Source organism: Natator depressus, chromosome 1 (genome assembly GCF_965152275.1).
Source record: "Natator depressus isolate rNatDep1 chromosome 1, rNatDep2.hap1, whole genome shotgun sequence".
Lineage (NCBI taxonomy): Eukaryota > Metazoa > Chordata > Testudines > Cheloniidae > Natator > Natator depressus.
The window spans coordinates 306250495-306268578 of record NC_134234.1 but is presented as its reverse complement, the minus strand read 5'-3'; the positions used below and the strand labels follow the sequence as shown (position 1 = coordinate 306268578).

The 18084-nt window shown below is 43.5% G+C and overlaps 1 protein-coding gene across 1 annotated transcript in view; it reads left to right on the top strand.

The window, feature by feature from the left end:
* The first annotated feature begins 16671 nt into the window (after positions 1-16671).
* The window catches only part of SLC13A1 (solute carrier family 13 member 1), a 68482-nt gene continuing 67069 nt past the window's right edge, over positions 16672-18084 (top strand). The window contains exon 1 of the mRNA XM_074942341.1: positions 16672-16803. Within this exon, the coding sequence (XP_074798442.1) occupies positions 16705-16803 (99 nt within the window). The 5' untranslated portion in view covers positions 16672-16704. The remainder of the gene's footprint in view (positions 16804-18084) is intronic.

The following is an 18084-nucleotide window of genomic DNA, read 5'->3' as shown; positions in this document are numbered from 1 at the left end:
AGTTAGCACATGTGACTCCATTTTGGTTTGGGGCCCACCATTGTCTAAAAGCAAGCACATCATGCATCAGGAGGAGTGTTCCTTAGATACTGCATTCCTGTGAAAATCCTCCTCCTTGTCTCCAGCCTGCCTTGACTCCCGGTATCTGTTCTTTGTCTGTCTCTAACTCCCTATCTCCTGGCCTTTGATGTGAGGCCTCCCATCCTGATAATAAAAGTTACTGATGCATCGCTTTAGGACCATGCTTTGTAATTAACATACTAGTTTAGCACGAGGAATGCACCAAGCAGGGATAGGTGATAGATAAGAAAAGGGTTTGTTTATTGGCTAAGGTTTCCGATGCACGAGGGCAACATGCTTTGCTAAAAGGTATATAACCTTTGTATAATCTGTATTCGGGGTCCCCTCCTGGCTAGCAGGGGGGCACCATGCTCGAGCGTAATAAACGTAGTGTTTTTTGGGAACTCTGCAGTTGTGGACTTTGTTTATGTGCCTCAGCCTAGATTCGAGCTGTGCGTGACCTACCAGGTGTAATTCGTAGCATTTGTGTGCGTGTCCTACCAGGTGTAATTCGTAGCATTTGTGTGCGTGTCCTACCAGGTCTAATTTTTAACAGTTTTGGCGACCACGAAGGGACTCTAGGCTCGCCCCAACAAGCCAGACTACACTCCTCCTCTCGGACAGCTCCAGCTGGCATAGGGTGAGTTCACCTTTGAAAACTCCGAGGAGGGGGGGTGTGAGCCATCGCTTAGGCGATAAGGTGGCACATTTGGTGTCCTTTTGGTAGCCCAATATGGGTTCTGGGCAGAGTGTAAGTAAGGGGACCCCTTTGGCTGAAATTCTCGAGAATTGGGGGAATACTTCTGGTACCCATGCGTTAGGTTAAAAAAAAAAAAAAAAAAAGCTGTAATCTTCTTCAAGGTTGAGTGGCCAGCACTAACAACTCAAACACCTTTCGAATGGCCACCGGATGGTTCCTTTGCTGGGGAAAAATTAACAGCGCTTAGGAAAAGGCTGGAGAACAAAGCTCCAGCCCAGATGCATTATTGGTATGTATGGGACAACTGGGCTTATGCGCATGCGAAAGGACGTCCTCTTTCCTCCTCCTTTTCTTATTCATCTCAGGGGTCTCCAGCCCCGCTCTGTGCTATGCCTGCTTCTTCTCCTCCTCCGGCTTACCCTCGGCTTTCTGACTTATGCCCGTCACCTCCTTACTTGCCAATTGGCCGTGTGTTCTGTCCAGGTGACAAGCCTCACGGGGGAGGACTCGGGTAGCCCTTGTGAGTGAGAATATTTAAGAGAAGAGACCAGGAGTGCTGGGGGGCTAGTTAAGAAGCCCACCCTCCTTGTTAAATTGGTAGTGAAACAAAGCTGGTGCTCATGGAAGGGAGAGAGCCTATTTTCATGAATGTAAACATGCTGACCATTTACTACTTAAGTGCAGATGACAGGGTGTCTTCTCTGTTCCCCAAACAGCAAACCACTGAAGTGTATCTCAAGATAAAGTTCTCCTGTCCCACAGTGTGCTCTTCCTTGCTGACTTAAACTTTCTATGTAAATGTTCCACCATTGTGTTGGCTTACAATGCTTAATTTACCTACCGATGGTGAGACAGGTGAATAAACATCTTTTGTCTGACAGGAAACCTGTTTCTCCACCTCTTCTGTGATAGAGAATCTAAGACCCATTTTCAGTATACATTCGGAACTTCTTACATAGTATCTGTACACACATTTCACAGTGATATCACAATGACCAGTGTGACGCTTGCTTTCATTTAAGACCTCCCTCCCGTGACATTCTTTGGTGACCCAGAATGCACATATGAGCATTCAGATATTCTTGTAACCCCCTTGCCAGTAGACATTAACGGGTTCATGGGTCACAGACTGTCATAAATATAAAGGGAAGGCTAAACCCCTTTAAAATCCCTCCTGGCCAGAGGAAAAATCCTCTCACCTGTAAAGGGTTAAGAAGCTAAAGGTAACCTCGCTGGCACCTGACCAAAATGACTAATGAGGAGACAAGATACTTTCAAAAGCTGGGAGGAGGGAGAGAAACAAAGGGTCTGTGTGTTTGTCTATATGCTGCTTTTGCTGGGGATAGACCAGGAATGGAGTCTTAGAACTTTTAGTAAGTAATCTAGCTAGGTATGTGTTAGATTATGATTTCTTTAAATGGCTGAGAAAAGAATTGTGCTGAATAGAATGACTATTTCTGTCTGTGTGTCTTTTTTGTAACTTAAGGTTTTGCCTAGAGGGATTCTCTATGTTCTGAATCTAATTACCCTGTAAGGTGTCTACCATCCTGATTTTACAGGGGTGATTCCTTTACTCCTATTTACTTCTATTTCTATTAAAAGTCTTCTTGTAAGAAAACTGAATGCTTTTTCATTGTTCTCAGATCCAAGGGTTTGGGTCTGTGGTCACCTATGCAAATTGGTGAGGATTTTTACCAAACCTTTCCCAGGAAGTGGGGTGCAAGGGTTGGGAGGATTTTGGGGGGAAAGACGTGTCCAAACTACGTTTCCCAGTAAACCCAGTTAGAGTTTGGTGGTGGCAGTGGTTATTCCAAGGACAAAGGATAAAATTAATTTGTACCTTGGGGAAGTTTTAACCTAAGCTGGTAAAAGTAAGCTTAGGAGGTTTTCATGCAGGTCCCCACATCTGTACCCTAGAGTTCAGAGTGGGGGAGGAACCTTGACATGATAGCAGAGTGGTGGGATTAACCTGAAATCATTTTGAGATCAATTTGAGATTTTTTTTGAACCAGAAATACAGATTTTAAAAAGGAATTTTTTTTTTCCTTTGGAACTGCTGGAAAGGAGTTCCAGAAAGCAGCTGAAGCTGAAAGCAGCTTGTTTTTTCTCTGCTTTGAAGCCAGAGGGTTTTTTTTTTCCCCTAAAAGTAAATGGGGGGGGAGTGTTCTACACATTTGCCTGGAGACAAAAGTGGCAGGGGCATTTTTTTTTTTTAGGATTTTGATTATTTTACAAGGACTACAAGTTTGAAAAGGATTTTTTTCCCCTTTGGGCTGCTGGTAAGCAGGTTTCCAAGTAGTTGGAGGTTTTTTGCTTTGATTTGGGGCCAGAGCAGAGACAAGGGAATTGTCTTTTTCTGTAGGGTGACAATCACTATCAGAGAATAGGTATTCTATTCCAGCACAGCAAAATTTTACAGCCAAGATTTGTTTGTTTATTTCTAAACCTCGGGTGTAAAGTTAGTTAAAAAACAGAGAGGTTAGGATGACAAAATCCATGGCTCGACCAAAGCTGGAATTAGCCAGATTTCAGGCTAAGGAAAAACAAAGGGAACATGAAAGACAGATAGAACTCATGCGGCTGAAGAAGGAGGAGAAGGAAGAAGAGAGGAAGCATGTGGAGGAGGAGAGGGAAAAAGAGAGGAAGCATGCACTGGAGATGGAGAAGGTAAAGGCTCAGCAGAAGATACCAACAAACCCTAGCAATCCTTCTCCAGGTACCACTCCCCATCCCAGAAAGTTCCCCACCTACAAGGCAGGCGATGATACTGAGGCCTTCCTAGAAAACTTCAAAAGGTCCTGCCTTGGGTACAACATCTCTACTAACCAATACATGGTAGAGCTGAGGCCGCAGCTCAGTGGACCCTTAGCTGAGGTGGCAGCTGAAATGCCTAAAGAACACATGAACAAGTATGAACTGTTTAAATCCAAGGCGAGAGTCAGAATGGGGATAACACCTGAGCAGTCTCATCGGAGGTTCAGAGCCCTAAGGTGGAAACCAGACGTGTCATTTACCCGACATGCCTACCACATTGTGAAACATTGGGATGCCTGGATATCAGGAGCAAGTGTTGAATCTCCAGTAAATTTGCCCTTCCTAATGCAAATGGAACAATTCTTAGAGGGTGTTCCTGAGGAAATAGAAAGATACATCCTAGATGGGAAGCCCAAAACTGTAATCGAGGCAGGAGAGATTGGAGTCAGACGGGTGGAGGTGGCCGAGAAGAAGAAAACTGGTCGCAGTTGGAGCGGAGACCAGAAGGGACAACCCCAGACCACACCCTATTACCGGGGGCTGCCCAAAGCCCCAACTACCTCCCAAAGAACCCTCCAGACCCCTTATCGTCCCACCACCCCGTTCTCCAGCAACCCACCTCGCCCCAGTGACCCGTCAGCTGGACAATGTTTTAAATGTAACGAGCTGGGGCATGTAAAGGCCAACTGCCCCAAGAACCCCAACAGATTACAGTTCATTGCACCGGGATCACACCAGAGGTCCGCAGGCCCAGATACCTCCCAGATACCCTTGGAGCAGAGGGAAACTGTGAGTGTAGGCAGGAAGAAGGTCACCGCGTGGAGGGACACCGGAGCACAAGTGTCAGCTATCCATGCTTCCTTAGTGGACCCCAATTTAATCAACCCAGAGATCCAAGTGACGATTCAACCCTTCAAGTCCAACTCTTTCAATTTGCCTACAGCCAAGTTGCCTGTCCAGTACCAGGGCTAGTCAGGAATGTGGACTTTTGCAGTCTATGATGATTATCCCATCCCCATGCTGTTGGGGGAAGACTTGGCCAATCATGTGAAGCGGGCCAAGAGGGAGGGAATGGTCACCCGTAGCCAGGCTAAACAAGCCATGAGGCCTAGCTCTATTCCGGAAACTTCTATCAGGACCCAGTCAGAGGTGATGGACCCGGACCCCAGGCCAATGTCTGCAACAGCAGTAATGGATCCAGTCCCAGAGACCCAGACGGAACCAGTCCCAGAACCGGAACCAGCGGAACAACCAGCACCAGACCATTTGCCAGCACTGAATCCAGTACTTACAACCTCAACACCAGAGGGCCCCACCGAACCTGAACCGGCAGCAGCCCATAACCCTACACAAGAGGCTCAGCCGGAGCCTGAACCCCAACATAGTGTCCCAGCGGAGAGCGGTTCACAGTCAACGGAAACAGCCCCATCCCCTACATCGCTTCCAGAGGGACCAAGCATAGGTCCACAATCCAGTGAGGAACTGATGTCTCCAGCATCAAGGGAACAGTTCAGACCGAACAGGAAGCAGATGAAAGCCTCCAGAGAGCTTGGACGGCGGCACAGAGCAACCCACCACCTCCCAGCTCTTCTAATTGATCCAGGTTTGTTGTGGAAAGAGGACTTTTATACAAGGAAACTCTTTCTGGTGGACACCAGGAAGACTGGCATCCTCAGAGACAGTTGGTAGTTCCAACTAAATACCGGGCCAAGCTCTTGAGCTTAGCCCACGATCACCCTAGTGTCCATGCTGGGGTGAACAGGACCAAAGATGTTTGGGGGGGTCATTCCACTGGGAGGGAATGGGCAAGGATGTTTCTACCTATGTCCGGTCTTGTGAAGTATGCCAAAGAGTGGGAAAACCCCAAGACCAGGTCAAAGCCCCTCTCCAGCCACTCCCCATCATTGAAGTTCCATTTCAGCGAGTAGCTGTGGATATTCTGGGTCCTTTTCCGAAAAAGACACCCAGAGGAAAGCAGTACATACTGACTTTCATGGATTTTGCCACCCGATGGCCGGAAGCAGTAGCTCTAAGCAACACCAGGGCTAAAAGTGTGTGCCAGGCAGTACCAGACATTTTTGCCAGGGTAGGTTGGCCCTCCGACATCCTCACAGATGCAGGGACTAATTTCCTGGCAGGAACTATGGAAAGCCTTTGGGAAGCTCATGGGGTAAATCATTTGGTTGCCACTCCTTACCACCATCAAACAAATGGCATGGTGGAGAAGTTTAATGGAACTTTGGGGGCCATGATACGTAAATTCGTAAATGAGCACTCCAATGATTGGGACCTAGTGTTGCAGCAGTTGCTCTTTGCCTACAGAGCTGTACCACACCCCAGTTTAGGGTTTTCCCCATTTGAACTTGTATATGGCCGTGAGGTTAAGGGGCCATTACAGTTGGTGAAGCAGCAATGGGAGGGATTTACACCTTCTCCAGGAACTAACATTCTGGACTTTATAACCAACCTACAAAACACCCTCCGAACCACTTTAGCCCTTGCTAAAGAAAACTTACAGGATGCTCAAAAAGAGCAAAAAGCCTGGTATGATAAACATGCCAGAGAGCGTTCCTTCAAAGTAGGGGACCAGGTCATGATCTTAAAGGCGCTCCAGGCCCATAAAATGGAAGCATCGTGGGAAGGGCCATTCACGGTCCAGGAGCGCCTGGGAGCTGTTAATTATCTCATAGCATTCCCCACCTCCAACTGAAAGCCTCAGGTGTACCATATTAATTCTCTAAAGCCCTTTTATTCCAGAGAATTAAAGGTTTGTCAGTTTACAGCCCAGGAAGGAGACGACGCTGAGTGGCCTGAAGGTGTCTACTACGAAGGGAAATGTGCTGGTGGTGTGGAAGAGGTGAACCTCTCCATGACCCTTGGGCGTATGCAGCGACAGCAGATCCAGGAGCTGTGCACTAGCTATGCGCCAACGTTCTCAGCCACCCCAGGACTGACTGAATGGGCATACCACTCCATTGACACAGGTAATGCTCACCCAATTAAAGTCCAACCTTACCGGGTGTCTCCTCAAGCTAAAACTGCTATAGAACGGGAGATCCAGGATATGTTACAGATGGGTGTAATCCGCCCCTCTAGAAGTGCATGGGCATCTCCAGTGGTTCTAGTTCCCAAACCAGATGGGGAAATACGTTTTTGCGTGGACTACCGTAAGCTAAATGCTGTAACTCGCCCAGACAACTATCCAATGCCATGCACAGATGAACTATTTAGAGAAACTGGGACGGGCCCAGTTCATCTCTACCTTGGACTTAACCAAGGGGTACTGGCAGGTACCGCTAGATGAATCTGCCAAGGAAAGGTCAGCCTTCACCACACATCTCGGGCTGTATGAATTTAATGTACTCCCTTTCGGGCTGCGAAATGCACCCGCCACCTTCCAAAGACTTGTAGATGGTCTCCTAGCGGGATTAGGAGAATATGCAGTCGCCTACCTTGACGATGTGGCCATATTTTCGGATTCCTGGGCAGACCACCTGGAACATCTACAAAAAGTCCTTGAGCGCATAAGGGAGGCAGGACTAACTGTTAAGGCTAAGAAGTGTCAAATAGGCCTAAACAGAGTGACTTATCTTGGACACCAGGTGGGTCAAGGAACTATCAGCCCCCTACAGGCCAAAGTGTATGCTATCCAAAAGTGGCCTGTCCCAAAGTCAAAGAAACAGGTTCAATCCTTCTTAGGCTTGGCCGGTTATTACAGACGATTTGTACCGCAATACAGCCAAATCGCCGCCCCACTGACAGACCTAACCAAAAAGAAACAGCCAAATGCTGTTCAGTGGACCGAAAAGTGTCAGAAGGCCTTTAACAAGCTTAAAGCGACACTCATGTCTGACCCTGTACTAAGGGCCCCAGACTTTGGCAAACCGTTCCTAGTCACCACAGATGCATCCGAGTGTGGTGTGGGAGCAGTTTTAATGCAGAAAGGACCAGATCAAAAATTCCACCCTGTAGTGTTTCTCAGCAAAAAACTGTCTGAGAGGGAAAGCAACTGGTCAGTCAGTGAAAAAGAATTGTCTACGCTCTGGAAAAGCTACGCCCATATGTTTGGGGACGGCATTTCCACCTGCAAACCAACCATGCTGCACTGAAGTGGCTTCACACCGTCAAAGAAAATAACAAAAAACTTATTTGGTGGAGTTTAGCTCTCCAAGATTTTGATTTCGACATCCAACACATCTCAGGAGCTTCTAACAAAGTGGCTGATGCACTCTCCCGTGAAAGTTTCCCCGAATCAACTGGTTAAAATCGTCCTTGAGATGTGGAAAATATTGTTAGTCTTTATGTACTTGGTAGTATATTTAGAGATGCATGTGTCTTATTAACTCTGTTTTTCCTAGAGTTCCAGGAAGAAATCCCAGCCAGTGTTTCACCCTAGCTGAAATTTGGGGGGCGTGTCATAAATATAAAGGGAAGGGTAAACCCCTTTAAAATCCCTCCTGGCCAGAGGAAAAATCCTCTCACCGGTAAAGGGTTAAGAAGCTAAAGGTAACCTCGCTGGCGCCTGACCAAAATGACCAATGAGGAGACAAGATACTTTCAAAAACTGGGAGGAGGAAGAGAAACAAAGGGTCTGTGTGTCTGTCTATATGCTGCTTTTGCTGGGGATAGACCAGGAATGGAGTCTTAGAACTTTAGTAAGTAATCTAGCTAGGTATGTGTTAGATTATGATTTCTTTAAATGGCTGAGAAAAGAACTGTGCTGAACAGAATGACTATTTCTGTCTGTGTCTCTTTTGTAACTTAAGGTTTTGCCTAGAGGGATTCTCTATGTTTTGAATCTAATTACCCTGTAAGGTGTCTACCATCCTGATTTTACAGGGATGATTCCTTTACTCCTATTTACTTCTATTTCTATTAAAAGTCTTCTTGTAAGAAAACTGAATGCTTTTTCATTGTTCTCAGATCCAAGGGTTTGGGTCTGTGGTCACCTATGCAAATTGGTGAGGATTTTTACGAAACCTTTCCCAGGAAGTGGGGTGCAAGGGTTGGGAGGATTTTGGGGGGAAAGACGTGTCCAAACTACGTTTCCCAGTAAACCCAGTTAGAGTTTGGTGGTGGCAGTGGTTATTCCAAGGACAAAAGATAAAATTAATTTGTATCTTGGGGAAGTTTTAACCTAAGCTGGTAAAAGTAAGCTTAGGAGGTTTTCATGCAGGTCCCCACATCTGTACCCTAGAGTTCAGAGTGGGGGAGGAACCTTGACACAGACAGACTCAGTAAAAAGTGATAGAGATACTGAAGGAAGGATTAACTTCAGTGCAGTGCTGTGCTAATGTGAGAGGTATAAGTGCATTGACAATCTATTGAAAGTAAATTCAAATAGGTATTATCCTACTGCAGTGTGGTGGCATTTAAAGTACTACTATTGGCTTTCCTCTGTGAAAATCTTGACATTAGACCCTGTTGTTCTCCCAGTACATAGTAAAATCAGTCGGGTCAACGTGCCCTTTATTGTTGGAACTAATTTGGTTAATCTTCTTACACTTGGTTTTGGACAGCACAAACAACTACTGTGCCAGCATTTGTAGTTAAACCTCCTAGATTAACTAACAGCAGAGAATGTCCCTATCTGGGTACATTTGCTACTCTTTGACATTGAGATTTCATGTTTTTCAAACTACACCATTTAATATTGTTATGCAGAAAAGAGTGAATGGCTGCCAGTAGTGGGTCTTGGATCCAAATACAATCACAGACCTCCTGGGTGTACTTAAGCACTCTATTTCAGATTCACCAGAAGGGGCAATCAAGCCCCTTCCATGGCAGAAATAGCTGAGGGCTGTGTGGCTACCACATGAGGCATTAGGCCATGTGGCAGGTCAGAGCTAAGCCATGTGGACTCAGGAGTTTCTCTGGTTGTAAAATCAGGGGCTAAGCTGTTGGTGGCAGGCTGTGTGTGTGCTGGAGGCAGAGAAAACCAGGGGAAGGAGCTGAGTGTAACTCTTGAGAGGAGGAAGCAAAGAAACAGACTGGTCAGCCTCACCTCAGTCCCTGGAAAAATCATGGAGCAGGTCCTCAAGGAAACCATTTTGAACCACTTGGAGGAGAGGAAGGTGATGAGGAACAGTCAACATGGATTCACCAAGGGCAAGTCATGCCTGACCAACCTGATTGTCTTCTATGATGAGATAACTGGCACTGTGGATATGGGGAAAGGGGTGGATGTGATATGTCTTGACTTTAGCAAAGCTTTTCATATGGTCTCCTGCAGTATTCTTGCCAGCAAGTTTAAAAAAGTAGGGATTGGATTAATGGTGGACAGAAAGCTGGCTAGATTGTTGGGTTCAATGAATAGTGATCAACGGCTCAATGTCTAGTTAGCAGCCAGTATCAAGCGGAGTGCCCCAAGGGTCAGTTCTGGGGACGATTTTGTTCAACATCTTCATTAATGATATGGAGGATGGCATGAATTGCACCCTCAGCAAGTTCACGGATGACACTAAGATGTGGGGAGAGGTAGATGCACTGGAGGGTAGGGATAGGGTCCAGAGTGACCTAGACAAATTGGAAGGTTGGGCCAAAAGAAATCTGATGAGGTTCAACAAGGACAAGTACAGAGTCCTTCACTTAGGACGGAAGAATCCCATGCACTGTTACAGGCTGGGGACTGACTGGCTAAGCAGCAGTTCTGCAGAAAAGGATTTGGGGATTACAGTGGATGAGAATCTGGATATGAGTCAGCAGTGTGCCCTTGTTGCCAAGAAGGCTAGTGGCATATTGGGCTGCATTAGTAGGAGCATTGCCAGCAGATCGAGGGAAGTGATTATTCCCCTCTGTTCAGTACTGGTGAGGCCACATCTGGAGTATTGCGTCCAGTTTTGGGCCCCCCACTACAGAAAGGATGTGAACAAATTGGGTTTTCAGGCTTTTTAAAATCCAAACTCAAATTTTTCAAATAGAATCTCTGTGGATCCCTAAAATTTGGGGTGCCCTAACTCTGGATCTGAAATTGGCACTGCATGCCTGTTTTTAAAGGAAGTATTAAAAGATCAAGTAGTTATTCTGTATTTTTATTGTATTGTTTTAATAAATGTATTGTGGATGTTTAAAGAGAGATCCGTAGTGTGATCTCACATGTGGAACCTAAAACATATTGGTAATTATCAGTCGTCTGTCTTAAAAGAAATGTAACATTGTTCACAGCTCTTAAATCAGTATTGTTGATGGGAACAAGCTCTTTTTATTAGGAGTTTGCCCTCAGATTCTTCAATAAACAGGTTTACTGAAGTGAAAATATGTTGAAAGCAAGGAAATTCATACCTGCTCTTGAGATGAAAAATTGCTCATTGCTTGTTATTGCACATTAAGGGGTTTGCTCCAGAAGCTGGTGAGACTTCTTGTAAGGTGACTGGTTACAAATATTCTAGTCATGCAAATTAAACTATTTGTTAATAAGTCTGTTTTAACTCTATGAACACTAGACCATTTTATATTGGCTGATTTTCATCACTTAAGTATTAGCAATTTTGAAAAGTATTTCTCAAGAGTTCCCCGCCCCCCACTTGACCTCTCCTTCAAGTTTTTTTTGTGGAAGTTTGAAAATATAATCTATGCAAATGATTTTTAGCAAGTAGAATTTATCCTTCAAAATCCAGTTTCTCGCTCAGCTAGTGTGGCAGGAGACTTCAGTGCTGACCATAGAAGCCACAACTTGTTATGTATTAATAATTTGATAACTTTCAAAAATATCAGAGTTAATTCCTCCAGTAACAGGTTTCAAACTTCCTACCAGGGACCTTGGAATTCTGAATGTTCCAAAGAAATTTTATTAACAATGTAACTACTCCTAAATAATTTTTTAATTGGCACACACGCACTCACACACACATTGAAATTTGACTAGAAGATTTCAGCCACACAATTCCCATTAATTTCAATAGGAGTTGTGTAAATAGATCCCCTCATATAAGTTTGAAAATTTCCACCAGTAATTTAAACTTGAACTACCAATGTCTTAGTGGTTACTAATTTACCCACCAAGAAAGATATAATGAGACTCATTTGCTGAAACTTTTTGAATAATTTGTTTATTGATTCAATGTTGTTAACTTGATTCAATTTTGCTGTTTGACTAAGATCAATTGAGTATTCTTCCTCAATATTCTTTATCCCCATGGGTTTCTGAGAGAGGAAGCTGATTAACTGATTGTGCTGAATATTAATCATTCCACGGTATTAGCTCAGAGTTGTGTCCAATTAATATTGTACCCTGATATAATATAAATTGATCTAACAACTCAGATAAAGCCAGTATGGATATATTTGAATTAATCATGAACCTTATTTTGTCATTAAGATGCAATTGATGCTGCCTAAAAGTATGGCTTATGCTGCCTAAATTAACTATGATCACTTGAAATAATTGCAGTGGTTAAGTGCTCTAACACTAATATGAACCAATGATGAGCTGCTGTAAATAATTCCCCTTTCTGGTGACTCGTCTCAACAGAAATTGATCCAATATAATGCTACCGACTCATATTCTTGTTGATGGATGACTGTACAAAACAGATTTCATTTTAATGAAGGAGATCCCCTCTAGAATAAATAGTGCCATGTTACATAATCAGAAGCTTTTTCTGCCATCCAATAAGATTGTAGCTGTAAGTGAATTCAAAGAGTGCACTCACTTTGAGATTACAGAATGATGCCAATTTTAAAGGAACCCTAGGGCAGCAGAGAAACCTGTTAAAAGATTCTTCAATGGAGCCCCTAGAAGGTGGGCTGTGGAGAATGCTGCACCCAGGGCAGCCCGGAAGGAAGGCTGTAGGGATGCCTGCTGACCAGGAAAGGAATAGGTGGTACCTGGAAGAGCCAACCAAGAATAATGGAATCTCACAGTGCTGAATCACAGCATAGGGCATGCGGGCACACACTTTTTAACAACACTGTAAAGCACCTCACAACTTTATAAAAGGAGACTTGTAAAAAACAAACAAAATCATAAAGGTCTAAAAGTAGCATTCTTTACTAATGTAAAACATCCACTGAATTCAGTGGGAGTTGTGTGAATAAGGTGAGGAGGATTTGGCTATAAAGGATAAGTGCATCCAGGGGAATCTGGGTAACCACCTGGCAATAAGAACACAATTAGGTACATATCACACAGGAGGAGAAACAGTGTTAAGGATTTAATCTAAAAAAATGAGGAAAAGCCGGGTTAGGATTATCAGTGTTTGTCAGCTGTAGCCTACAGTGCCTGGGCATTGTAGTGCATGCAATAAGTAACACCATGCGATCTTAGACTGGTGTAGTCGTGAAGGACGTTGGCTGATATATAATAGTTTAGGAATACTTGATCTGTATGAATTCAGAGACTGTATGTGACTGGGTCAGGGGAAATGTTTACTGTGTGACTATTTAGAGATGTACTGTATGGAATGGTTATTTTAATGGCAGGACTGTTACTCTAGCAGGAGGACCACACAGGCTAGGTCTGTGCTGATGCACACACTTGAGTCCTGGACCACGTACATGCTCACGCACACTCCCCTTCCCCACCGCAAGTGTCCATCTTATGCTGTGCTGGACATGGGTTTTACACTGTGTATACAAGTATATCTGCATCCACTCTGCCACTGTTGTTATCACCCCTGAAATTGTATGGTGTATTCCAGGGTTCTGTGCAGACAGGGAGACATTCTAGGAACCACTTTCCTATGCGGTATTGATGCTGTCCCTCTCAATCAAACATTTACCGATGGCAGTTCCTGATGATTTTGCCCCTCACTGTAATTCCCTGCTAAACTGGGTGGAAGAAATGCAGAAATGGGATGGTGCTCTGTTTCTCCAACTGCTTCTTATCATGGGACAAATGGTTATACAGTGGAGTAGGTGGATAGAATTTGGGCTGAATATTCTGACATGTTGAAGATGGATAACCAGGAAGGTCAATGACAACTCATTCAGCTCACATGGAACAGATATGGTGAATCCCATGGTATGCCCATGGTTGGACCATCGCTTCTGGTGCAGGAGAACCAGATGGGTTCACATCAGTCTGGAAACCTGGGATGAGTAGCAGTGGTGTCAGAACTTCCCAGTGAGGAAACAGAGCTTCGTAGTGTGGTGAAGCCCTGGTGGGCTTGCTGAGTAATCACAGTTGGTGGACAGGGGGTCTGTAGCCCAGTACCCTGGTCTAAAGGTGGGAGAATCACGATTCCAATGCAGAGATGTGAACGCTCAAGGACTGAGCCCTGAGAGGGGGTGCACTCCGACTTATGAAGGGGGTCAGAGATACTTCTAACCCCCAACTATGACCATAGCATCCAGGCATGAGAGGAATTCCATGCCTGCGAAAATTAAAAAGGAACTTTCTCACAGTCTGGAGTGGCTCACAACTGTGAGTGCCTACCTCAGGGCAGACTGTCAGAAAACAAGGGCAGAGACCCCAAACTGGTGATGTGTTCTATAATTAGATTTCACCAAGCCAGTAACAAATGTGAACTCCTGGATCACTCTAAGACTTACCGTGGAGTCACAGACAGTCCCCTTAGCCTGTCCAGTCTATCTTGCCACCCAGACAAACTGGACTTTGTGATAAAAGGTCACTTAAACCAAAAATCAAATCAGATTTAAGTTTCTTTCAGTCCCAAGATACCAGTCACTTACCCCAAGACAATGCTGGCAGCCAATGTTGTAGTAAACTCACTAAAGGTTTATTAGCTAAGCAAAGGAAAGGAGAGATATTGAGAAGTTAAAGGAGGTAAAATATATATACAGGTGAGTCTCAGTTTATAATTCCAAATAATAGCAGAGATGTAATAATCTGCCAGTTTCCCAAAACTCTCTCAGGAGTACCCAGAATAACTCTGGGGATGGACTCTACCCACGTGGACTTTTCCTCTGCATGCGGAATGCACGTTGAGTCTCTGACCTCAGGTCATCATAATAGTCATTTGCTTTGGACTTAGCACCTTTTCTGATAAAGTCCTTCATTAGCATTCCCCAAGGCTTTGATATCTGAGTTATTTAGTTACAGGGGTATTTACAATGAGCATGTTTGGTATTACATTATGAGGGAACAGATAAGTGAAAACAACTCACGTAACATCCCATTAGTTTTATGAAGTTTAAACACGCAAAACACTAATTGCTTTGATCTATACTTATACACAAGTGAATTGACCTGAGTACACTCTGACATGACCTGGTCACCCAGCTTCACAGGAGCCATAAAATGTATTGTAATCAATAGCTTCCACTCTTCTTCTTACTGTAAGATTTTAAAAATGCAAAATGTTTTGTTAATGAACTATGCTACAAGAACACTGTTCTGGAATATATTGGATGCAAGCCAACTATTTTACAGTCAGCAATAGAGGTCATAGCTAAGCATAAAATATAAGTGGTTTCCCCCCACTCTATGGAGAAGTGGACCACAGGGTCACATGAAGAAAATGGAGCTTCATGTGGGTTCTGTGAGCTGCTTCTTCAAAGGCTGCCAATGGACTCTCCTATGCTGCTATCTCTTTCCCAGCTGCTTTGCAGCTCTTGAATGTAAATTCAGTCACAGAAGTCCTGGAATAGCTGGAAGGAAAAATAGAAAATTACAATCCACTAGCAGCCCTAAGAAAATCAAGCTAAAGAGATCATAGGAACCTTTACAAACTAAATGTTTTTAGTGGCACTTCTGCCGAGACCTAAACCCATGTTTTCTTGTCCAGATTCCTAAATCACATTTCATTAAAATCTTATAGAGTTGTTTCTTCCAGTTGTTCTGCATGTTGGTTTTTATTTTTATTTATTGATTTAATTTGATTGTTTTGCAATCTAATTGCATTCTCCATGATGGAATTCTGCTGGGGTCAGAAGTGATTATTCATCAGGAGGGAATCAGAAAAAGGGAAAACAATAAACGTGTAGGTTTAAAGTGTATCAGATTGCATCCCCCTTAGTAGGTATGTGCATACATATGTATTAAATCCTGCAGCTGGCCAGAGAGTCATTTCTCACCCCATATTGCTTATGAGTTCAGAAAGGGGAGCTCTTGAATACATGGAAAGAAAAGTGGATAGTACTGTCTGCCACTACAGTGGCTATATCCTAGAGATGCCATGGCCTTTGTCCAATATCCATTGCTTCTGACCCTCCCTTTGTTATTCAGAGAACTGACTCCTCATCAAGGCCCAGCACATTACCTCTAATTTGATGGGAGGCATCATGGGCATCAATGAAGCGGGAGACATCCTGGCTCTGCTACTTGTCTGCTGTGCAGCCTCAAACGAGTCCCTCTACCTCTCTGTTTCCTCCTCTGTAAAAGGGAGATAATGATATTTACCTTCCTTGGTGATCTATGGATGAAAAGTGCTATTTAAGGGCTGAATATTATTAAATTCCAGCTGTCAATCACTCTGCGCAGCAAGTCGAGGAAATGAAAATGGATCGGTGGCTGTGGGAGCCTGGCAAAGCTTTTCTGAGCTGAGTGCATCTCTCACAGCACATACGAGGCCATGGGCCATTACAGTCAGAGATCTGACTCTCACTCCATTCTACTTTACATTTTGTAGGCATTTATTTTCAATTATGTCTTTCAAAAATGCCAGCTGATGTCCTGTTCATGCTAATGAACCCTGTTTTTTCACTAACAGTAAAGCTGTATTAGAAGTGCCATTGGTAGGTAGGCAATTTTCTTCTTCCAAATCACACGTTTTCTGTGGTTCTTGTTAGTTCCTGGGCTCCCTTTAAAACAGAGCAGGCTAGGCTTGAGCTTAACATAAATAAAATGTCAAGCATAGAGATATAACCTGTCCTTGCAAGGGGCCACTCCTATAAGAGTGGGGGTATTCAGTTCCTATTCAGGTCAATGGTAGTTAAGAGCTTTCTCAACACCTTGCAGGATCTAGCTCTCTATTCCCTATTCCAGTTATAGGAATATGTTAGGGGTGGGGGCAGATAGTAATAAGAAAACTACTAAACCTTAAACGCAGAGCACATTTGAAGCCTGGGGTTTACTGATGAACACCAGTCTTATCTTCCTAGTGTTAGTAAAGACACTAAAACAATAAAGAGCAAGATTTATTTTTAACTCAGCTTGACTAATCAGTCTGTTGCAAAGGCTAAAGGTGATAGTTTAGACAGAGAAATATTAAACAGTCAACTATTTATAGGCCATCTGATTTTTTTTTTTGGTAGTTTCTACCAGAAAACTGAGCCGCCAGCTCTCAGCAATGAAAATTTTCAGTCAGCTTTGGGTCTACCGAAGGTTCCTACTGATTCTCTTCACTCCACTGCTTTTACTTCCATTACCACTCATCATTCGAACCAAAGTAAGTGAACTGATGTTACAGGCAATTATTATATACTGTATGTCTGTGTGAGTTTCCCACATCCTTTCAGAATGGCCAGATTCTCAAATATGCTTGCATCAGGGATTATTTTCTTCACATTGCAGTGTTTTTACAGAAATATATAAAACAGAACAAGTTTAATGTAAACAGCAAAGTGACAATTATTTCTGAAACCGTTTATATCTATTTTCTCTGCTTAAGCTGAGCTGGCTAAGAGATTTCTCACTAACATTGGGAACTGGACATCCAAATCACATTGCCTGTTCGGAAAATTCCACCCTGTTTGGTTTGTTTTAATTTTGGACACAATGAAGTTGCCCAATCTATTTGCAATATATTACACAATATAGATGAACTAAAAAGAGGGAAACATGGGGTTTTGCCCTTTATTTTGTTTCTTCCTGATGTATAAAGAAGATCTCTGTATTTCATTTTTTAAAAGGAAAGTTCTGCTTCTTCTTTACCTTAGAAATATCAGGAGTATCAATTTCTTGTCTAACCTGGAGGTCTCTTTTGAAGACTGGAGAACTGGAGTAGGAGCTGTTGCATTCCTTATTTGAATAGGATGGACTGGTGAAAAAATGTTTCACAGGCCTGTCCCAAAATGTTAAGTACAGATCTGAGCTATTCCACAAAATCTGCAGCAGACCATGCTCATCAGTCCCTCCTTGCTGCACTCATAGGCCTGCCCCTAAGCCCATGTTCCTGGAGCCCGATGAAGAGGTTTGCTACAGAGCAAGTGCCCCTGCTCCACTTGACAGGTTTTGCTGGCTCATATGTGTAGAAAGAAGAAAAGGGAAGAATTTGGTCTTAGACCTAGGCAGGCCGAACATGTCTTCCTATAAAAGTGGAATTCCTTATGTTTGTCCATTGCTCTAGTTACCTTTAACCTTTAACTTTTCCCTTCAACTGGTATCTTTTCCCCTGTTCTGCACTTGTTCTCAAGTGTGTCTGCCTGAATCTTTCAGATGAAATTTGCAGCAAGTATTTTTAAAGGGAAAAAATGCTTTGTATGATCTAACAGCAAAAGCCAAATTTACATTTAAGAAAATGTCTAATTGTTGTACATAAGATCAGTGCTTTAGATTACAGTCCTTGCATTTACTGAGCATCTAGGACACAACGGAATTTGTCCCTGGCCATTCTTGTGTAATCAAGACATTTGTTAGAAGTAAATAATAATGTCAATAAAAAGATGTTTCCCTGATCAGTAAAGTGATCTGAATTTTATGGGTATGCTAAATGTATTCTTAATCAGTC